The sequence below is a fragment of the Sciurus vulgaris genome (assembly GCF_902686455.1).
Source record: "Sciurus vulgaris genome assembly, chromosome: 10".
Taxonomy (NCBI): Eukaryota; Metazoa; Chordata; class Mammalia; order Rodentia; family Sciuridae; genus Sciurus; species Sciurus vulgaris.
The window spans coordinates 10790155-10815314 of NC_136470.1; the positions used below are offsets into that span (position 1 = coordinate 10790155).

Genomic DNA, 25160 nt, shown 5'->3' on the forward strand with positions numbered 1-25160 from the left:
TTGCCATTCTGACTGGAGTGAGATGAAATCTTAAGAGTAGTTCTGATTTGCATTTCTCTAATTGCTAGAGATGATGAACATTTTTTCATATGTATCTTGATTGACACTATTTCTTCTGTGAAGTGTCTGTTCATTTCCTTAGCCTATTTATTGATTGGGTTATTTGGGAGTTTGGTTTTTTTGGTGTCGAGAGGTTTTTTTAGTTCTTTATATATCCCAGAGATTAGTGCTCTATCTGAGGTGCATGTGGTAAAAGATTTTCTCCCATTCTGTAGGCTCTGTCTTCATGTTACTGATTATTACCTTTGCTGAGAAGAAGCTTTTAAGTTTGAATCCATCCCATTTATTGATTCTTAATTTTACTTTTTTCACTTTGGGAGTCTTGTTAAAGAAAGAAGTCAGGTCCAAGCCAACATGATGAAGATTTAGGCCTACTTTTTCTTCTATTAAAGCACAGGGTCTCTGATCTAGTGCCAAAGTCTTTGCTTCAATTTGAGTTGATTTTTATGCAGGGTGAGAGATAGAGGTTTAATTTCATTTTGTTATATATGGATTTCCAGTTTTCCCAGCACCATATGTTGAACAGGCTATCATTTTTCCAATGTATGTTTTTGGGGCCTCTGTCTAGTACAAGATAACTATATTTATGTGGTTTTGTCTTCGTATCTTTTGTACCAGTGGTCTATACGTCTATTTTGATGCCAATACCATGTCATTTTTGTTACTATTGCTCTGTAGGATAGTTTAAGGTCTGGTATTGTGATGTCTCCTGCTTCACTCTTCTTGCTAAGGATTGTTTTGGCTATTCTGGGCCTCTTATTTTTCCAAATGAATTTCATGATTGCCTTTTCTAGTTCTTTGAAGAATATCATTGGGATTTTAACAGTATTTGCATTAAATCTGTATGTTTTTGGTAGTATGGTCATTTTGACAATATTAATTCTGCCTATTCAAGAGCATGGGAGATCTTTCCATCTTCTAAGGTCTTTGATTTCTTTCTTTAGTGTTCTGTAGTTTTCATTGTAGAGTTCTTTCACATCTTTTGTTAGATTGATTCCCAAGTATTTTTTCTGAGGCTATTGCTCCTCACTGAATTTAAATATATTTTTGTCATGCACTGAATATTCATATGAAATAAGACCTATTTCTGCATTACCTCTTTTGACCAAAAAATTTACAGATCCATATGAGGTGATCTGACCACACTAGCTCTACGATATATTTTGGTATCTTACAAGGCTTTTTCATTTTAAAAACTTTTCTCCTGGCTATTCATGGATATTTATTTTGCCCTTTGAATTTTAAGAACATATTCTTTATTCTATACACAACCCTACTATGATCTAAAAACTACACTAGATTTATATAATTTTTAGAGATATTTCTTAATATATGTGTACTAATCTGCCACCCAAGAAAATACTGTCTTTCGTTTTCTTCAATTTTGTTTCCTTTAATAACATTATCTCACTTTCCTCCTATAAGTAATAAACATTTTTAAAAATATTTTTAGTTGTAGATGGACACAATGCCTTTTTTTATTTATTTAATTTTATGTGGTACTGAGGATTAAACCAGTGCCTCACATGTGCTAGGCAAGTGCTCTACCACTTAACTACAACCCCAGTCCCAGTAATAAACTTTTATTGATAAATATACTCTAAGGAACTTCACAGTTTTTACCAGAATTTTAAATGGAATATTTTCCCCATTTCCATTTTTAGGTACATATTTCAAGCATAAAGAAAGATTTTTAATTTAACAAAAATATTTATGCTATCATTAGCTATCTCATCAAACTTCTATGAATCTATTTTTTAAATTGAAATTTCTTAGGATTAGTAAGTCAAGTATTTATACCGACTCTTTTTTATAGGTCTCATTTCTACTAAGATTTAATGAATGCCTTCTTGATTAGTTCTGATTTGAAATGAAAATGAGTGTGGTATTTTACTGTTTAGAATGACATTTGGTAGTGATTCTGGGAAAGCAGTCTGACATAGTTCCACTTATTAGAAAAGGTGACTGCATTTTATACCAAAGGTCTAACCTGCATCTACTGATATAATTACAAGTTTTATTTTTCCTTTTATCTGCTGAAATAAAAACTAATACTGACAGAATGTCTTGGTTTTGAACCAAACTTGTACTATTGGCATAAGTTCAAGTTGGTCAGCGTATATTACTCTTTTCATACATATGATCAAACAACATAGACTGGAAGATTGGATTAAAAAGAAAGATCCAACAATATGCTGCCTTCAAGAGACTCATCTCATAGAAAAGGACATCCACTGACTAAAGGTGAAAGAATGGGAAAAAAACCTACTACGCACACAGATTCAGTAAAAAAGCAGGGGTTTCCATCCTTATTCAGATAAAGTGGACTTCAAGCCAAAGTTAGTCAGAAGGGATAAACAAGGACATTTCATACTGCTTAAGGGAACCATAAATCAGGAAGACATAACTATCATAAATATTTATGCCCCAAACAACAGTGCATCCATGTACATCAAACAAATCCTTCTCAATTCCAGGAATCAAATAGATCACAACACAATAATTCTGGGTGACTTTAACACACCACTAGTCACCACTGGAAAGATCTTCCAAACAAAAAACTAGACAATAACTTAGACTTAACAGACATATATAGAATATTCCATCCATCAATGAGCAAATACACTTTCTTCTCAGCAGCACAGGGATCCTTCACTAAAATAGACCATATCTTATGCCACAAAGCAGCCCTTAGTAAATGCAAAAACCAGAGATACTACCTTGTGTTCTATCAGAACATAATGGAATGAAATTAGGAATCAATGACAAAATAAAAAAACAGAAACTACTCCAACACCTGGAGACTAAATAATATGCTACTGAATAAAGCATGTAACAGAAAACATCAGGGAGGAGATAAAAAAATTCTTAGAGGTAAATGAGAATGACGATACAACGTATCAAAATCTCTGGAACACTATGAAAGCAGTACTAAGAGGAAAATTCACTGCATGGAGCGCATTCAAGAAAAGAATAAAAGGTCATCAACAACTGAATGACCTAACATTACATTTCAAAGCTCTAGAAAAAGAAGAACAGAGCAACACCAAAAGTAGTAGAAGACAGGAAATAATTAAAATCAGAGCTGAAATCAATGAAATTGAAAAAAAGGGAAAGAATTCAAAAAGTTGACCAAATAAAAAGTTGGTTCTTTAAAAAGTAAACAAAATAGATAAGCCCTTAGCCACACTAACAAAGAGAGAAAACTTAACTTACTGAAATTTGTGGTGAAAAAGCAAATATCATGACAGACACCCACCGCAATACATAATATAATTAGAAGCTACTTTGAAAATCTATACTCAACAAAATAGAAAATTCAAAGACATCAACAAATTTCTAGAAACATATAATCCTCCCAAACCGAACCCAGAAAACATACACAACTTAAACAGATCATTTCAAACAATGAAAAAGAAGAAGCCATCAAAAGAAACCAACCAAGAAAAGCCCAGGATGAGAGATTCTCAGCTGAGTTCCACAAGACCTTCAAAGAAGAACTCATACCAATACTCCTCAAAGTATTTCATGAATTAGAAAAGAAGGGAACCCTTCCAAATTCATTCTATGAAGCTAGTATCACTCTGACACCAAAACCAGACAAAGACACATTAAGGAAAGAAAACTATAGACTGATATCTCTGATGAATATAGATGCAAAAATCCTTAACAAAATTCTGACGAATTGCATACAAAAACATATTAAGAAGATAGTGCACCACAATCAAGTGGGGTTCATCCTGAAGATGCAAGGTTGGTTCAACATCTGGATAATACATAATTACAATAAATGTAATTCATCATATTAAGGTTAAGAATCATATGATTATTTACTTAAGGTTAAGAACCACATGATTATTTCAATAAATGCAGAGAAAGCGTTCGACAAAATACAACACTCCTTCATGCTCCAAACACTAGAAAAAATAGGGATAGTAGGAACATATCTCAACATTGTAAAGGCTATTTATGCTAAGCCCACAGCCAGCATCATTCTTAATGGAGAAAAACTGAAAGCATTCCCTTTAAAAATGGGAACAAGACAGGATGTCCTCTTTCACCACTTCTATTCAAAATCATCCTTGAAATACTAGCCAGAGCAATTAGACCAAAAAAATTAAAGGGATGTGAATAGGAAAAGAAAAACTGAAGCTGTCACTATTTGCTGATGACATAATTCTCTATTTAGAGGATCCAAAAACTCCACCAGAAAACTTCAAGACTTAATAAATGAATTCAGTAAAATAGCAGGCTATAAAATCAGCACATATAAATCTAAAGCATTTTTACTCATAAGTGATGAATCATCTGAAAGGGAAATGAGGAAAACAACTCCATTCACAATAGCCTCAAAAAAAAATAATAAAGTACCTGAGAATCAATCTAACTAAAGAGGTGAAAGATCTCTATCATGAAAACTGCAGAACATTAAAGAAAGAAACTGAAGAAGACCTTAGAAGATGGAAAGATCTCCCATGTTCTTGGATAGGCAGAATTAATATTCTCAAAATGGCCATATTTCCAAAGGTGCTATACAGATTTAATGCAATTCCAATTAAAATTCCAATGATGTTTCTCAGAAATAGAGAAAGCAATCATGAAATTCATCTGAAAGAACAAAAGACCCAGAATAGCCAAAGCAATCCTAGGCAGGAAGAGTGATGCAGAAGGTTATCACAATACCAGACCTTAAACGCTACTAAGGAGCAATAGTAACAAAAATGGCATGGTATTGTCACCAAAACAAACAGGTAAACCAATGATACAGAATTGAAGACACAGAGACATACCCACATAAGTACAGTTATCTCATACTAGACAAAGGTGCCAAAAACATACAATGGAGAAAGATAGCCTCTTCAACAAATGGTGCTGGCAAAACTGGAAACCCATAAGCAGTGAAATGAAATTAGACCCCTCTCACCCTGTACAAAACGCAACTCAAAATGGATCAAGGATTTAGGAATTAGACCTGAGACCCTTCACCAAATAGAAGAAAAAGTAGGCCCAAATCTCCATCACATTGGCTTAGGACTGGACTTCCTTAACAAGATTCCCATAGCGCAAGAAATCAAAGCAAGAAATCAATGAATGGGATAGATTCAAACTAAAAAGCTTTTTTCTCAGCAAAGGAAACAATAATGTGAAAAGAGAGCCTACAGAGTGGGAGGAAATCTTCCACACACACTTCAGACAGAGCACTAATCTCCAAAGTTTATAAAAAAACTTAAAAACCTTTACACCCAAAATACAAAGAACCCAATCAATAAACGAGCTAGGGAACTGGGCAGACACTTCACAGAAGATATACAGGTGAGCAACAAATACATGAAAAGTGCTCATCATCTCTAGTAATTAAAGAAATGCAAATTAAAACCACCCTAAGATTTCATCTAACTCCAATTAGAATAGTTATTGTCAAGAACACAAGCAATGTTAGTGTTGGCATGGATGTGGGGTAAAAAGCACTCTCATACATTGCTGGTGGAGTTGCAAACTGGTGCAGCCACTCTGGAAAGCAATATGGAGACTCCTCAGAAAACTTGGAATGGACCCACCATTTGACCCTGCTATCCCACTCTTCAGTTCATACCCAAAGGACTTAAAATCAGCATACTACAGTGACACAGTCACATCAATGTTCATAGCTGCTCAATTCACAACAGCTAGATTGTGGAACCAACCAAGATGCCCTTCAACTGATGAATAGATAAAGAAAGTATGGTGTATATATACATAATGGAATATTACTTAGCCATAAAGAAGAATAAAATTATGGCATTTGCTGGTAAATGGAGTTGGACAATATCATGCTAAATGAAATAGGCCAAGCCCCAAATCCCACAGGCCAAATGTTTTCTCTGATAAGTGGATGATGATACATAATGAGGGGGCGTGGCAGGGGGGGAAGAATGAAGGGACTTTGGATTGTGTAGAGGAAAATGGGGCAGGAGGGGGTAGGGGAAGGAAAGACAGTAGAATGAGACAAACAGCATTACCCTACATATATGTATGATTACATGAATGGTGTGAATCTACATTGTATACAACCATAGAAATGAAAGTTGTACCCCATTTCTGTACAATGAATCAAAACGCAGTCTGTAAAAATAAAAATTTAAATATAAAATTTTAAAAAAGGATTACTCTCTCAAATGGCAAGCGTGAAAGAGAATCCAGTCATTCAGCCTAGGTGCTTCATCAATGGGTCCAGGTGAGATGACAGTTCAGGATGACAGCAGCAAAGAGACAAAGAAGTGGCCAGAATAGGGATCAAGTCTACCAATGAAGTCAAAAGAACATGCTGATGGACTGATATACAGCATGAAAAGAGAAACCAGGCATGGTCCCACGTCATGATGACTCTCAATGCCATGAGCTGATATGGTGAAGGGTAGGGAGGAAGGAAGGGGGGGAGATGAGATTAAGAGTCCAGAGTGACTTTCCCGACCCCTAAGAGACGAGTTGGCAAATTCATCTTGATGGGGGCTGCAGGTCCTTTTGATATGGTCGTACCCTAAAACACTATAAATCCTATGGCATTCACCCTGCTCCACGCCCATCCTGGAACCAGATCACTGACCTGTACCATCCCTGGCCTTATGCATCTGGATCCCACCTTTCCTCTCATGACCCATTTCCAAGTGGCATTCCTCCCTCCCCTTCACTTTTCTCCATTTCAGTGAACCTACTCTCTGAGATGTCCAAGCCCTCACCCAACTTCTTTGCCCGTACTTCTTTATCTTTCCTATATCTTCTTGTTCTTGTCTATCTGTTCTACTTTCTCCCTTTCCTGTCCATACCAGGGCAAAGCTGAAACAATCCAAAGCACTTCAGTTGCCAAAAGGACATTTGCCAGTTTCCTTCTAGTTCCTAGGAAGATGTATCATCCTTGGCAATACACACAATGACCAAACCCCATCTTCTGAGAATTCAGGATTCTCGTAATCTTCGTAAGATATCAGATTAGAGAAACAAGAAGTCCTCAAAATATGAACACATTACAGTTTAAAAGTTGAGAAACTAACTAACTGGAATGTAGTTTCCACATGGTAACAAAACATTATAAAGACTTCTAACACACACTGCTCATCGATCTACACCTCTCATGTATTTGAAACAAGTACAGAGCCAAGAAAGGTTGCTGGGGCTGCAGGAGAGGGCCACATTACAGTTCTCAGTTCTCAATGCAAAATCCTCTTGTTCCCCAGATGGCTGAAACAGGAACTGCCCAAAGCTTCAGAGGCCTTCCCATTCCTCTCCACCAAAAGGAGCAAGGGCCAACTCTGGGAGTGTTTTCTTCGAGCAGCTATTACTATCTATAATTTTTAAAACTTAGGCTTAAAGAAGTCAAGTATTTCCAAGGTTTAGTAACTAAATAAGTGTTAAAATCAGGGCTGAAAGACAGGTCTTATACTGCTTTCCATTACCTTAGCACACGTTTAGTTCAGAAATTTCAAATAACTTTTCAAAGGTATTTCTTCTGGGAAAATATTCTTACAGATGTTATTTGGGGTTTTTTTTTCTTTTTTGTAACAAGAGCTATTAATAAGAATAAAAATGTCATCACAAATTTAATTAGCAAAATGTAATGAGAAAAAAATTGGCCAAAATAAATTACTCAGAAAATCTAAGTTTCAAGTGGAAGTTCAACTTTTTGACACAACACTGCTACCATTCAAATGTCACCCCCCCCCTTTTTAAACTTCTAAATCAGAAAGACACTTTTGAGAAGAATTCCTCTGATAAGAAATAATAGTGTTCCAGACTAAACAGATATGTATTTCTTCTATGTAGCATAAGAAATCAAAATATCAAACAAACAGAACTGGACAATACTGTCTTTTACATTCTACTTATGTAAAACTGAAACTTACCATATCTGTGCTAAGACAGGCTGAGGTAAACCAGATTGAAAAAAAAAGTTCCTTGCTTGATCACCTGTAAATTAAATAGTGGAAAATGTTTCAGAAAAAACACAGCAGCCAGAATTCCAATCCTAGCAAAATCACAAAAATAATAGAGTGGTAACCCTATACATATTGAATTGAACATACAATAAAAGTCAAATGGGAAACCTATAAGCAACAGTAAAGTGAAAGACTCAAAAACTGAACAATCTGAAAAATCATCTCAGAAAGAGAGTGCTATTTGTTGGGATAGGTTGTTCACTTCAACATGCCACTAAGATGTTAGCAACCCATTGTGACTGCTCCAGACTGGATACTGAATGCTCCCCATAGATCCACGTGTTAAAGGTTTAGTCATCAGGTTGGTGCTGGGCCAGAAAGGGTCAGGAGGAAACCTTTTAAGAGGTGTGGCTGATGGGTGGTCTAAGGTCATCAGGGGTGTGCCATCAAATGGGATAAAGAGACCCAGCCCTTTCCTCTTCCTTTCTTTTGTACCAGGCCCTGAAGTGAACAGGTTTCTTCTGTCAAGCACTTTCTCCATAATGTACAGTGTCACCATGGACCCAAAGCAACAGCTTCAATCAGTCATGGACTGAAGTCTCCAAAAATATGAGCCAAATAAACTTTCTCTTTTTTAAGTTGATCATCTCAGATATTTTGTTACAATAATGGAACGCTAACTAGCACAATGACAAAGCACAGCTGCAGGAATCCTTAGGAAACAACTGAGGAGCCATACTTCTACTTTATAAAAAAATCTTCGCTACTCCCAATACCTATGCTCCAAATTTTGGATACTTGTTATATATTTATGGAAAATAAAAAACAATGACTAAAAGAATTATATCAATGATGATGAATTAATAAATTACAGAGAGCTATGATACAAACACAAGTAAAAACATTTCCCTAGGAAATCCATAACCCATTTTTCCTAAGTGAATTCTGAAAGAGTAATCAAACAGGAAAGAGCAGAAAAGGCAACATATGAAAGGGAACTTTGGAGAAATAGGAAAATCTCTTTCTTTGTTTGCCAAGACAATGTATTTTATTTTGTTTCATTCTTTCTTTTTTCTTTTTTCTAATTAGAAATACATGATAGTAGAATGCACTTTGATACATCATATACAGATGAAGTATAATTTCTCATTCTTCTGGTTGTACATGATATAGAATCTCACCAGTCATATAGTAACATGTGTACATAGGGTAATAAGGAAAAAGTCGTTTTCAAAAAGTGTTAACAGTTTCCCAAACCAGCTCAGGATCAAAACTGAGCAAGTGTTTTAGCTTCAGAGCCACAGTATACTCCTCCCTTACTTATAGAAAACAACCTGGTTCCATCACTGAGATGCCCCAGACAAGTAAGTGGCTTGATATGCACAAAGAATACAAACAAGGTTTGAATGTGACAGGAGAAAAACAGTCATAAATTACAGGCTCAAGGTTAAGCAAAACAAGTCAACTGTCCCCTTGGTTATGTCTCCACTCTGCATAATAGATTTCTATAAATATAAGCAGTTCTGCTAAGTAAGACTATGAAAATACTGACTCCCATTACCAGTAATAAATCCAGATATCGGCTTTAAACTATGGAACTGCTGATCATGCTTCGCTCTCTCCTCAACAGTTATGGCCCAGATATCCAGGCTGCCTGCAGTCCAAATAAAAGACAAACAAGTTATTCAGTGACAAAAACAAGATGCTCACACACACATACACACGCACATAGCACTTCCAGGTTCTGTCAATGTGTTATAAATGGTTTGATAAAATAACATGTGCTTGTCTTTGGAAGGAATGTATATAAAGTTAGAAATTAAAAGGAAAGCAGACCCAAAAAGAAACTGGCACAAATTCCTTTTTTTTTTTTTTTTTTTTTTTAAATTACAGATGGACACAATACCTTTATTATTTTATTTATTTTTATGTGGTGCTAAGGATTGAACCCAGTGCCTCAGACATGCTAGGCAAGCGCTCTATTACTAAACTACAACCACAACTCCCACAAATCCCTTTTATAGAAGCTTGCCTATAACTCTATAGTTAGGATTATATGAAGACAGTGAATTCATAATTTATTTACATATATATAAGCAACAGGTTAACTAAAAACTGTGTGGTTGGGTGCCTTAAATGTTAACAGGGAGAAGTTATGAAATAAGGTAAATGTGCAAACCACGGGTTCAACCCCCAGGACCAAAAAATTAATTAATTAGTAATTAATTAATTAATTAAACTATAGCATTTAACAATTTCCTAATAAGGTCAGGAAAAATTACCTGGGAAACATCTTTTATGCAGATTGTTATGTTTCAAAGAGACTAAAGTAAAATAAGCAAAAATTTCACATTTCAAATTTAGAATTATAAAAGTATAGAGAATAAATGTTCCAAACACTTCACCAAATAAAATAAAAAGAAAATACAGGGATGAAGGTAAGAGTTCACAAACCAAGGGACTCTGGAGATACATGAACTACCTGCAATGCAGGCACATTATGTGAATTCAAATTAAAAAAAAAAAAAAAAAAAAAAAAAAAAAAGAAAAAAGAAAAAGAAAAAAACAGAACAGCAAAAAAAAAAAAAAATCAAAACTATTAGGGATAAAGTGATAATAAATTTTATAGGTATGATAATGTGTATACATTTTTACAAATTTTATAATGATATTTTAGTTAGATCTTTAAAAATGTTATTTTTCAGATACACATCCTAAATTATTTATGAATGAAAAAAAATGATGCTTGGGACCTGCTACAAAAGAATCCAGATGAAACAATACTGGCCACCTGCTGATAATTATAGAAGCCATATCATGGAGCACATGAAGTCTGATTATTCACTCTAATTGTCCCCCTCCCCTTTTTAAACTTTAGCAGTGTTGGGGAATTGAACCCAGCTCACACATGCTAGATAAAAGCTGCCCCATTCCCTCTCCCTTTTTAATTTTATTTTTAAAAAATTTTCCATTATACAATAGTGACTTTTTAAAAACTGGCCCCAAAGTACATTAAGAAAGAGAAAAAAATTTCCAAAAACTTACCACCAAAAGGTGTTGGAAACTGAGCCATGGTTCTGCTACTTTTGCCTTGCTAATCGGTGCCTGTAATTGAAATGCAACATTTAAGTTTATGAAAATTTCACTCCTATACTCTTATAAACACACTAACATATGGTCTTCAACTATCAGAAGGCAACACTAGAACTGGAGTATGGTTCTGAGTTGAAGTTACAATAAAAGGGTTTCATCCATTTATTCTCTGCATAGATTCTTAGTGCCAAGTACAGTGATGGACACAAGAACGCCTGTTGAGACTGGCAATTGGAAGCTATCAGCCTCCCGAGTGATACCATTACCTCAGGACAGCCTATTGTAGCATTAGTGCTATAATTGTTACTTTTTAAGTGTTCTTTTGTTATTTTGTTTTGTTTTTCCTCAACTGTCTGGATACACCACTGCATCCACTTGGTTACAACAGCTTCTTATTATTGAGTACTTGCTGTAAGTTAAACATCGCATTAGGTGATCTATAGGTTTTATCTTCATTCATAGTCATCCCAACTCTGTGAGATAGGTATTATTATCACCTTCCCCATAGTACAGATAAGGAAAATGAGAACAAGAAAGGGAAGTTGTTATGGTTTGCGTAAGAGGAGTCCCCTAAAAGCTCCCATGTCAATGCAGGAATGTTTGAAGATGAAGTGGTTGGATTATGAGAGCTATAATATAATCAGTCCATCCAAGTTTGAATGGACTGACTGGGTGTTAACTGTAAGCAGGTAGGGCATGGCTAGAGGAGATGTCACTGGGGGTGTGCCCTGGAAGGTCTCATCTTCCCTGTGATCTCTTCTGTCTCTACTTCCTGACTGCCACGAATGGAGCAGCTTCCCTCCACCATGCATTCCACCATGATGTTCTGCCTCACTTTGGGCCCAAAACAATGGACTTGCCTGAAAATGAACTGAATCTCTGGAACTGTGAGCCAAAATAAATTTCCCCTTTTCTATGTTATTCTTGTCAGATAGTTTGGTCACAGTGACACAAAGCGGACTAATAGAGGTGATTAGAGCAATACCATACATTTGGTGATCATGCTGGGATCTGAGTAAAGGCAATCAACTCTACAGCCTATGTTTCACTTGTGAAAAACATTTATCTGAATTGCTGTTTAAAGATTATGAGAAAGGAATAAACAATACATATTGCACAAATGTCTGCTCAGAATATAAACACGAATCTAATGCTCCAAAAATTCCCATTATACATTATTAATCAACAGCTGATATGAAACAAAGCCAGTCTTCTTTTCCAACTTAAAAAAATTCAGATTTAATGAATATTTTTCCTTACACTTAAATTTAACATAGTAAATGCACAAAGTTGAAAAAAGGACTACTAAATACTCAGATTTAAAATTTTAGATAAATTTAGAGTTTAAAAAATGAGATTCTTGTGCCCCAATATACTTTGATTTCAACTTTCAATATGTTCAAGAAAATTTCCCCCACTACTCTATTTTCAAACTTCCTAAAGCTCCTTCTCATTCTTGACTCTTCCTAGTACTTTGTCCATTTGTAAAATTTTTAACAGACACTTGAACATCTGGTTTTTTGGTTCATTTGGTTTTTAGTTTTCATCTGTTTCTTCAATCATTCAGTTTCTCCGAGTTCCTTTTTCCCTTGCTGGCTGACTGATAGGGTATCTCTCTTTTACTTTTGAGGATTCCCTCACAATCTAACAATCCTTGGACGCTCCTTCATATTTAACAATGAGGCACTAAAAAAGTGCTCAGAAGCTTGGCACAAAAGGATGACATGCTGACTGATGGACTTCTCCATAGGATGATCAGGTGCACAGAGCTGCCTTTTCACTGGGAGATCTCCCAATGTTGGTATTCACAGAAGCAGCTTGCCTTTGCCAGAAGAAGCGCTGGGTGGGATGAGAAGGTACACCATTCAAATGCTGGCCTGGTGAGGGAGAAGGTGGGGCTCCTATGCTGCAGAGGGCAGATTTCAGTCCCTCATGTCACCCTTCTGTCCTGGAGCTTCTCTGATTCCAACACTCTTCCCACCTCCCCAGAAAAAAAGGAGACTGAAGCAGTCACCTATCTGTGAGGGTGAAGGAGAGAACGGTCCAAAAGATCTGACTGAGACATTTAAAGGATTCCCACTTTGAGCTGCTGCCTTTGGGAACACTTGAAGTCTCCAGGTTGGTGGAAGCCTCTCAAGACACTCGGGCAGGCCTGCCTATAGCTCCTCTTTGTGGACCCCTGTAGGGACTTCATTTCTATCCTCCTCTGGAACTCAGTTACCACTCCTTCATTCCCTTATGGTTTACAAAATACTGCTAAAACGTTTGTCACAGTTTCCTCTACTGTTATCTCTTTCCTTGAGTTAATATTTATTATGCTTCCTGTATGACTGTGGCAACCTTTAGGGAAGGAGAAGGAAGAACAAGTGGTCAGGTTGCCATATTTCGGCAGGCATCTGAGAATTCAGTTTTGACCAGGACTGCTTCTCATGACACAAAAGGCTTTTAGAAGCCGTCAGAAGCTGCAGTTGCTGGCCTCTTCCTTCACTGCTTCTCACTTCATATATTATATAGGCAGGCTGAGTAATTTTCCAAAACTTTTTTAGTGTGTTTTAGCTCACTTAATCCTCATAAAATTATTTTGAAACTGATTGTCATACACCTTTTTTACTGAGCTTCTCAAAAATGGCAAGCCCCGAATTTTATAATCATAGTAAAACACATATTCAAAATACATAAGGGGAGAATGCATTCTGTTCATGTTCATTCTGTTTTACTTCAATTCTTCAGTGTTCACTGTAAAATATAAAAAAAGCTATTGACTTTTTTGTACCCAGTCAAGTTATACTTTATCCATATTTTCTTACCGGTGCTAATTATCTACCAGATGAGTCTCTTAAAAGATTTTAGCCTTATATTATTATAACCAATAAAATCAAGCTACAAAAAAATAGTTGTGATAGCAGTAATTTTTATATTGCCTTTCATTCTTACGGTGGTAGTTTCAGTACTTTGTGTTTTAGTAGGTTCATCTGGAATTGTATTTTGGTGGTCTTTAGGATGTTCAGGTAGTTGCCTTCTATTCCTATTTCACTTGACATTTCTATAATGAACTGCTGCTGATATATGTCGGCAGAGGGGGGCATTACTGGGGATGTTACCTAGGGTCTTGGGCATGCTAGGCAAGTGCTATACCACTGAGCCACATCCCCAGTCCCTTCTTTTCTTTTCCTTTTTTCTTTTTTTTTTTTTTTTGATATAGGATCTTGCTAAGTTGCCCATGATTCTTCTGCCTCAGTCTCCTAAGAGCTGAGATCACAGACTTGTGCCAGTTTAAATATTCTTTTCAGAAGCTTTCTTCTAAAATCTAAAATAGTCATGTATTTTTCCTAAATTATAAACAGGAAGATTAAACTCAGTTCAGAGTCCCCTAAATCCTAGTTCAGTTACCCTAAATCCTAAATTATAGTGATATATTACTAATATTAAATTATCCTAGAATTGATATAGTAAACTCAATTCAGATATGCATGCTATCTTATAAAATAGCTAGGTTTAATTTGCTAATATTTTCTTTAGAATTTCTGCTTAAGAAAATGCTATGCATAATTCTATGCAACAAAGTTGCAAATCTAGAAGAAATGGATGCATTTCTACGTCCCTATCAATTTCTAAAAGTAGTCTTTAAAAAGGCATGAAACAATAATGGATCACAAATATAATTGGAAATATAAAGACATAAAATTGAAAAGGAAAAGGAAAAAATTATTTTAGAAGTGAGTTTGAACTCACTTTCTAGGAACAAATACAACCTGTTACCAAAATGATCACACAGAGAAAAGTCAAACACTCTTCAATTTTATTTTATGAAGCTGGCATTCTCTTAATCCTGAACTATGGTAATGAAAGCATTAAAAAATAGGCCATTCTCACTTATGATTTTATGTGCTACTTTATTTCACAGCTATTTTGAGAAGGTAATAACTAGACATAAGTATAACTACTCTTATGGTTCAAAGTATATTTTAATTATCATCAGCTCCTGTAAAGCACCTACAACTATTTGCTATCTACCACTGGAAATTAAGAAATGACTCCCTGTCCTATGTCCTATGACTCTCTTCCCTTAAAGTCTTCACCTTATGACCAACATTAGACTACATTTATCTTTTGATCCTTCTGAAGCTATCTCTACTTCCCCTGCACCTTACATCTGTTAAATGACAAGCAAATGGACTGCAGACTCCACCCAGTGCCTCTCACTGGAGATTTAGTGCCTTTCTCTTGCTTCCCCTCTCTAACTAAAGCCCTTTAGAGTCACTGATCTGGGCTGGCTATTAGTAAGAACCTAATAAGAGCCTAATCACTCAGAGGTATGAAAGAAGGTGTGCCTTCCAGGCTTACCTACTCACAGACAGCCAAATGCTGGTGAAGGATGAGGATGGAACATGCCCCCATCCCTTCCTCCTGCCCCCAGGTCCTTCCAATGCCATTTGCAGCTGGGTCCTTCACAACTCCCAGGGAACCCCAGACAAAAGTAGCAACATGTAGAGGAAGAACTGAGTCAAATCTTCCAAACCCCTCTCCTTTTCAGTTCCATGCTACCTGGACAAAACATGGTAATGACATCTAGGCTTAAAATGTTTTGTTCCTATTTTTTACATATATTTGCAGTCTGCATTACTATGATTTGGAAAATTATTTGTGAAGGGTCACTGCACTGTAGAAAAATAATCACATATGTAAGATTTTTAAATGTCACACACCATAGTTTCAATTCTGCTAGAGAAGTACAAACCCACCAGACCTTCTGCTTCACTAACTAAAACTAAAAACTCAAGGCAAAACACAAAAACATCCCCTGTGGACTGTAGAATGTGGAGAAAACCAGAGAGGAGAAAGCTGGAGAAGGGACCGTCCAAATTTGTAAATGAACTACACTAGCCTCAGGCTCACTCCTGAGAGGTGGATGTGCAAGACAAACCCAACAAAGCACAAGCTGGTCTTGAAAACTGATCTGAGAATGGAACACCTGTCCACAAACAGCAGAAAAGACCTGGAGACCTCACCTAAGCAGGTTATATGGCTGCTTAAATGCGCAAACAGCAATCTGCCAAGGCTTGCCACAGCACACAGAATCTATACCACATGAAATCAACATGTCCAAGATAAACTCTGAAATCACTCAATATAAAAACAAGTAGGGCCAGGCATGCTGGTCCTGGTGCACGCCTGTAATCCCAGAGGCTCGGAAGGTTGAGGCAAAAGGATCATGAGTTCAAAGCCAGACTCAGCAAAAGCAAGGCGCTAAGCAACTCAGTGAGTGTTCTACCACTGAGCTACATCCCCAGCCCATATCAAAACCTTTAGATCAACTGCTATCCCTATGCTCCATGAGATAAAGGTAAACGCAGAAAATGAAAAATTATTTGAGTTAAATGGAAAATTCAGAGAGAAATTTAGATCTGAGGGAATGAAGGAAGATCAAAAAAAATGGCAAATATCTTCATGAAAATAATTTTTTTTTTCTTACTAAGCTCCTTAAGATATGTAAACTGTTGAAAAGTAACTACTGCAACACTGTCTAGGAAGTGTTTCCATATAAATAAAATACAGACAGCCACAGCATAAAAGTCTGTGGAGGAAGACTAACTATGGCTACAAGTCTTCTATATTCTACTTGAAATGATTCAACATTAACTCTAGGGAGACTATGACAGGTCAGGTAAATACAATTACCTACAGTCCCCAGTACTGAAAAAAAAAAACTAATGTAATTACTTGTTGGAATTAGATCTGCCATTATAATTCTGTTTTTTTTTTCTTTTCTAGCTTTTTTTTTTTTTTTTTTTTTTTTTTTTTTTTTTTTGTGGTGCTGGGGATCGAACCCAGGGCCTTGTGCTAGCGAGGCAAGCACTCTACCAACTGAGCTATCTCCCCAGCCCTCTTTTCTAGCTTTTTAACATTGATTTTCTGTTATCTATTGACTCTTTTGGTGTTATCTCTTTATATTTGTTTTTAAGTAGTTTAGATGATAACATGACAAGTAGGTTTTATCCTAAACTCAGGTTAGCTCAACTTCTGAAAGTCAGCATAATTTATACCATGTTAAGAAAATAAACCAGAAGGCCTATATGATCATTTCCACACTAAGAAAAACACTTGACAAAAACTCAACACCCAGCCATGATAAAACTCTCAGAGAACTAGGATTAGAAGAAAATTCTTCAAAAGACTACAAGGCATCTATGAAAAATTTACAGCTAACATCATAGCAATGATGTAATTGCTCAACCTGAGATTAGGAACTAGGCAAGAACATCTGATCTTGCCAGGTTCAGTGGCGCATACCTGTAATCCCAGCAATGTAGGAGGCGAAGGCAGAAGAATTGCAAATTCGGGGCCAGTCTTGGCAACTTAGCAAGACCCTATCTCAAAATAAAAAATAAAAAGGACTAGGGATGTAGCTCAGTAATAAAGCATGCCTTAGTTTAAAAAGAAAGGGGGAGAAAAAAAGAATATTTGCTTTTAACACTTCTATGCAACAACTCTGTTCTGGAGCTTCTACACACTCAAGGCAAGAAAACTCAAGAGGCAAATAATGATATGATGATGATGATGATGATGATGATGATGATGATGATAAAGACTGGAAAAGAAAAAATTAAAATCTCCTTATAACCTAGGGTTTTTTTTTTTTTTTTTTTTTGGGGGGGGGGGTCATCCTGGGGAGTCTCAACCAATGAGCGACATCCCCAGCCCAGTTTTGAATTTTATTTAGAGACAGGGTCTCACTGAGTTGCTTAACACCTCGCTTTTGCTGCAGTTGGTTCTGAACTCATGATCCTCCTGTCTCAGCCTCCCAAGCCTCTGGGATTACGGGAGTTTGCAGTGTGCCCGGCTACAACCTAGTTTTTTACAAAGAAAATCTAGAAAACAATGACTAGCAAGTGAATTTAGCAGAATTGCTAGATGAAAGATAATATATTAAAAATAAACTTCAGTTTAATCCCTAGTACTGGGGGTTTTTTCCCACCACTCGTTTTTTTGTTGTTGTTGTTGTTGTCGTTTATTCACATAAACCTAAAAGAACTTAATTCTTTTTTTCTCTTCTTTTTTCTTTTTTGGTTTTGAGATAGGATATTGTTAAATGGCTTAGGGCTTCATTAAATTGCTGAGGTTGACCTCCAACTTGCAATACTCCTGTCTCTCCCTGTCTCCCAAGTCACTGGGATTATAGGCATGCACCACCAAGACCAGCTAAATTCTTACATACTAGCAAGCAGATAATTAAAAGGTAAAATTAAGCGAAACAATCCCATTTATGGTAGCATCAAAAATTATAAAATTTGCATTTAACAAAAGATATGTAAGGCCTCAGCACTGAAAACGACCATATATTGCTAGGAAAAAAATCAAGAAGTAATGAAGAGATACCAAGTCTAGAGATTTTAAGATTCAATACAGTTAGAATGGTAATTGGCTCCCAATGGAGCTGTACATTCTATGCAATTCCTGTCAAAATTTTTAGTAGAAATTGGCAAGTGGACAGAAATATTTATATGCAAATGTAAAAGCCCTATAACAAGCAGAATTTTAAAAAGAACTAAATTAAATGATCTAACCTATCTGATTTCAAGATTTACTATATAGCAACGGTAGTAAAGACCTTTGGTACTGATATAAAGATAGACACCAAACAACAAAAAAGTTCAATAATAGACCCACATGTTTGGTCAACTGATTTTTGGCAAAGTTGCAAAGGCAACTTGGAGGAAGGAAAATGTCTTTTCAACAGAGCTGTTAGCAACTGGATAAACATGTGGAACAAACAAAAGGATAATAAAAACCCACTAATGCAAATTTATATTTCACATAATATACAAAAACCAACTCAAATGTAATAGATCTAATAAGGCAAGCACTTTACAAACTGAGCTATCTCCCCAGTCCCCTAAATAAGCTTTTTAAGAATTTTAAAAGAATGCAGAATATGTTCATGATCTTGGGATAGGTAATTTCTTAAAACACAAACAAGCATAATAAAAAAAAAAAAAAGGTAAACTGGGCTTCATCTAAGTTTGAAGAAAAAAGTCTATAATTATAGAAACTTGGTAGGCTGAGGCAGAAGGATAACAAGTTCAAGGCCATCCTGGGCAACTTAGCAAGACTGTCTCAAAATAAAAATGGAAAGGGCAGAGGAAGCAGCTCCTGATAAGCTCTCTGGGGAAGGAGCTACTGATAAAGCACCCCTGTGTACAATCTCCAGTACCACAAAACGAACAAACAAAACAAAACAAACAAAAACTCTGACTCCATTTTCATAAAACTTTAAACTCAGCAGTGATTAGTTCAAGACTAATCAGATTGCCTGGGAGATAAGAGGAGAGAGTAAGGTCAGATTTCACAGAAGCATGAGGAAAGTTTTGGAAGAATGGAAGGGTTCTCTCTAGGGAAAGCTGATGGCTCACAGTATACACCATGGCCCTGCCAACCTAACACACCCTAGTGTACAGTAATGTGCCACATTTCAGTCCAAGATGAACCACACGTAATGGTGGCCCCATAATTATAACAGAGCTTAAAATTCCCATCACCTAGGGACGTCAGAAGCCATCATAACATCACAGAATAGTGCATTAATGTGTGATTGTGGTGATGCTGGAGTGAACCTCTGTGCTTCCAGTCATGTAAAAGTATGGCAGGTACTATTATGTACAGTACATAAAACTTGATAACAAGAGACTATGTAACTGGCTTATGTACTGATTATACTACAATTTTGTTATTATCTTAGTATGTACTTTTTCTATATATTAAAAAAAAAAAAGAAAGAAAGAAAGAAAGTTTACGGTAAAACAATATGCTGTGAAGTAGAGGTGTAGTTCAGAGGCAAATGTCCTGGACTGGATCACCAGCACTGCAAAAACCAAACCAAACATAAAATTGTATGTTGTGTTCTGTCAGCTACACCTCATACATCCCATTATGTCTCTTGATCACATCATTTCCCCTTGCGCTTGATTTAATCTCATGTTGTTTTGTTTATTACAGTCCAAAGAACAACAGTTATACCCTGGATATGCACCATATAAATGTGCAAGCAGGCCTTAATTGACAGGCAATCCAGTTTTTAGATTTGCCTAGGTTTGCCTAAGTACATTCTATGATGTTCAAAAAGGACAACAATCACCTAAAAGGAACAATTATACCCCAATAAAGTTTTAAAGTCACAGCACAGAGAAAATACATAGAGTAAGTCAAGAGACCTGCAATGTAAAAGTTCAACACAAATTAGAATACATATTAACATGTTAGTGGAATTAACATCCTTCTCTGAGAGGAGTAGCAATTCTCAATAGCTATCAAAGAAGATTTTAACTTTAAAAAAAATTCAGCTTTAATCTCAACATAAAAGCTTAATTCAAAGAGTAGAATAAATGACAGACAATAAGGCTTCTGAGCAAGAATTAAGCAATAGATCTGAGGTTGTGATTAGGAATCCTTGACATCATTTAGTAAGTCTGATAAAGACATTTCTTTAAACTTTCTTTAGAAGTGGGGTGGGGTTGAGTCTATGTTGAAACCAAAATGTTTTACTGGAAAAAATAATTACTTATTTTAAGTTAAATACATGCAGTGTTTTTTGCAGTGAATGCTCTTTGTTAAAAATACTGAGACCAGTGATTTTCTAAATACCTTTGTAGCTGGGGATGTAGCTCAGTGGTAGGGTGCTTGCCTAGCATGTGCAAGATCCTGGGTTTAATCCCCAGTGTTGCAAAACCAACAAAAACAAAAGCAGTAAATACCTTTGTGACCAAGTAACAAATGCATTTACATGCATTTTAAGTTTCACATAAATGGGGAAAATGTCTGGAAAGTATAGAATAAATATTATTTGTTAAAATGCCACAAATAAAAAATTCTCCATCTCTGAAAATAGAAATAAAATTTTATGTATATCCTAATTCAAAGTATTACATATTTGTACAAAATTTAAATATGACAAAAGACTGTATAATGACGTATAAGAAAACATATATTATCCTAGAGGCAAGGCCTATAAAATGAAAGCTTTCAGGAAAAAAAAAAAAATTAGAATTGTTTTCATTATTATAGTTAAGTAAAAATATATAGTTATGTCTTTCCATTTAAACTTTGAGTTATAGCCAGCCATAATGGCCCATGCCTGTAATCCCAGTGGTTTGGGAGTGAAGCAGGAGGAATCACTATTCAAAGTCAACCTCAGCAACTTGGTGAGGCCATAAGCAACTTAGTGAGACCCTGTCTCAAAATTTAAAAATAAATAAATAAATAAATAAAAAGGGCTGGGGAAGTGTCTTAATGGTTAAGCACCCCCAGATTCGATCTAATCCTTGGTACCAAAACAAAACAATCTTCAAGATATAAAATTTTCAAATGTTAATAATTTATAATTGAAAGCAAGTTTTTACTTTCAAGTCAGGAGTTTTAATATAGTAATACTTTTCATCTTCTCATTTATAATCAGATTATCATTTCTATTGAGCATACTTAAAAATAAACATTTATAATTTTCCTTGATCTACTCAGTAAAGTTTTTCTTTCCATGCACAATACCTGGAATATTATTTCCAATATTGATCCAATAAATGATACCAGCAAACTGATATCAGTGATTATTTTATCCCTCTCATTAAATCATTTTAAGATTGTCTTAAAAGCTGACTTCTAGGCCAGGTAGGGTGGCACATGGCTGTAACCCCAGCAATTTGGGAGGTTGAGGCCCTATGCAACTCAGTGAAACCCTGTCTCTAATAAAATATTTTTAAAGGGTTAAGGATGTGGCTTAGTGATTAAGCACCTGGGGGTTCAATCCCTGGTACCCCAAAAAAAAAAAAAAAAAAAAAAACTGACTTCTAGATCCTTATCTCATTCAAATGACAATTTAAAGTCCTGCTCCCAGAATCAGAGACAATGATCTACATTATGCCAATATAATGGGAATCAGCTTATGTGATGATTTACTGGCAAAATCCTTGCTATTAAGGAGTTTATAATTCAATAAAGAATGGAAGACACAATCAAAAATGTGTGTATGTTGTGTGTGTGTATGTGGGGGGGGATACAAAATCGTCAAATTATACCAAAACCTCAAGCACTGACAGTCCACCTGATCTGGTTAGCCAATTTATTTCTATTTACAACCATATGGGCTAAATAACATTCCTATTCCATCTGACAGATGTGAAACTAAGACACAGTGAATACAGTTATCAAATGCTAGGACAGAGGTTAGTCTGGTTTCAGAGCCTATGACCATAATGTCCTACTTTCAGGAGTTCTTAACATCTTCAAATATTCCAGAAATAGTCTGGAAAAACAACCAGGGTAGAACTGGACCACCCTGGAAAACAACAAGGAGGAAGAAAGGGAAACCAAAAATTATTAAAGTGTCACACACAGTAGCCCACAGAGGAAACTGAAAGGGAAAAGAAAGATTAAATGGAATGTCGACATGTAAGTGCAAAGAGCTTTTCACTGCTTACTAAAATAGGAACAGATTCTGAAGTGTAAGCACTGTCACACGGAAGCTGGAAGGCACATATTATTTAAAAAAAAAAACTGACATAAAAAGTCTAGAGAGGTTTAAAAAAAAAAAAGTGAATGAAAGCAGAAGTTCTATGGTGTGACAGGATTTCTGCAGCAGACAGGTCACCTAAGCTGAAAGCAAACAACTGTAGAAACCTAGCAAAGCAAGCAAGGAATGCTTCTGTCCAAGGTCCCTGGCCCTGTGGCCACGAAGCAGGCAGGCTGGCTGGCTGTAACAGTGTAGACACTGGGCAGAGGCCAATGCTGGGATGAGGGGCTGGACTTCATCCAGGTAGGAGACAGGAGAGAGAGGGAGGCCACAGGTAGGCAAAGAAGCCTGCTCCACTTACTATTTGTTTCTCCTGAAACATTTCCAGTTTACAACAGTACCTACATCACGACTGTCCTCATTTTTCCCTTCAATGAAAAGGAGACAGACAGTCATGTGGTAAGTTCATAAACTTAAAAAAAAAAAAAAAGAAAGAAAGAAAGAGAGAAAGAAAAAAACACCAGAAGGAAAATCCATGATTTCAGTAACTGTAGCCAATCTATGAACAGCTTGGCTTGGCATTTATACTTCCTTTTAGTATTTTCCAAGGAATATATGATTGTTTCTTGAACACTTTATCTAATAATACACACATTTGGCAAGTTATTAAAACTTTTCATAACTTGTTGCTGGACATAGATATTTTTAAGGAGACAAACAATTCTATATTTACCTACAAAAAAAACAAAAAAAACTACATGCTCGATATTGAGCAATGAAGAAAGAAGTAAACAGTACTTTTTTAAAGTTTGGATAATTTAGGATTTTTAAACCAAAGCTAGAATGTGTTTGAGAAGTCTTTTATCTTTCCTTATTTCAGTTTCAGAAAGAGCTAATCACAGAAAATCCACATAATACTGGTATGTAATTTTGATATTTACATTAAACTCCTGAATGCTTATATACATATACTACAAGAACTCTATAGATATATATTTAGAAAACAGGGTGGCCATCCTTAAGACACTACTAAAATGCCATTTTACATGATAAAAAAGTATAGTCAAACAGGTTTTTTATTTGATTTCAATTGTTTTGCTAGCATGACTACAGGGAGATTATTAGAAAATATGAAATAATTACAGAAAACCAAAATAAAGAACAAAGAATATGTAGTTAGGAATTTTAGTTTCCGGCACATAAACACTTTTTTAGAAGTTAAAAAAGGTAAAATTTAATCATGAAGAATAACATTTCTAAAGTTTAAATTATTGGCATAATTAGGCTGGGGATATTGCTCAGTTGGTATAGTGCTTGCCTTGCATGCACACAGTCCTGGGTTCAATCCCCAGCACCACAAAAAAAAAAAAAAAAAAAAAAAAAAAATTATTGGTATTAATTAAAAACTTCTAACTTTACTCAGGCATGGTAGTAGTACACAACCATAATCCCAGATACTCTGAAGACTGAGGCAGGAAGATCATAAGTTCAAGACCAGCCTAGATAATTTAGCTAGACCCTGTATCAAAATTAAAAAAAAAAAAAAAAAAAAAAAGAGGAGTTGGAGGAGTATGTGAAAATATAATTCAGTGGTAGAATGCCCCTGGGTTCAATCCCCAATACCACACACACGCCTTCTAACTACATCAAATTAAACTATAATTGCTCTATGTAATCAGGCTAGTCTTTCAACCTTCATGAAAGTTGGAAGTTTATTTTTAAAATTTTTTCTTTTTCTTTTTTTAATTAAAAGGGGAGTTGGGCATGGTGATGCATTCCTATAATCCAAGCTACTTAGGAGTTTGAGGCAGGAGGATCATAAACAAGGCAGCCTGGATAACTTAGCCAGATCCTGCCTCAAAGTAAAAAAAAAAAAATTTTTTTTTAAAGGTCAGAGAGAAGTCCCCAGGTTCAATCCCCAGTATCACCACCACCATCCTCCACCACCACCACCACCTCCACCACCGCCGCCACACACACACACACACACACACACACACACACACACACACACACACACAAAGTTGGAAGGGATGTTGAGCATGATGGGACTGAGGCAGGAGGGTCACAAATTCAAGGCAAGCCTGAGCAAATTAGAGACCCTTCCTCAAAATACAAAATATTTTCTATTTCACTTGTCTAGCATGTATCAGATCTGGGGTCAACCCTAACAGAGAAAATAAATAGGAAAAAATCAAGTATGCAAATAAAATGCAATAATTACAACATATGCTTACTGACAGAAAAAGGAATCTTCAACAAATTATGTAGTTAAAATAATGAGCAGTTTCTAATATGCCAAAACAGGGCAAATTTGGGATTAGTGGTCAAAGAGTTTATAGATTATGAACATACATTATTGTCTTTTCATTCAATTACTGGCCATTCCCTCACAGAAACCTTACAATCATCTTAGATAAGTAAGCAAGCTGTGTCAACTATCAGAGACAAGCAAAGCACACATGGGGAGAAGCACAGACCAAGGCTTGTCAATATAGAGATGCCATTATGCTGGACTCCAACAAAGAACACCTGGTCTCGACCATTAAGGACCAACTCTTGGTAGAGAGGGTATTTTTTACACAACGGAACATAAC

At 35.9% G+C, this 25160-nt stretch overlaps 1 protein-coding gene across 1 annotated transcript in view; it reads right to left on the bottom strand.

Annotated features, from left to right (window-relative positions):
- Window positions 1-25160, bottom strand: part of ITSN1 (intersectin 1) — a 224682-nt gene that overhangs the window by 159445 nt on the left and 40077 nt on the right. The window contains 3 exon segments of the mRNA XM_079101367.1: window positions 7938-8001; window positions 9532-9624; window positions 11016-11075. Of these exon segments, the coding sequence (XP_078957493.1) occupies window positions 7938-8001; window positions 9532-9624; window positions 11016-11043 (185 nt within the window). The 5' untranslated portion in view covers window positions 11044-11075.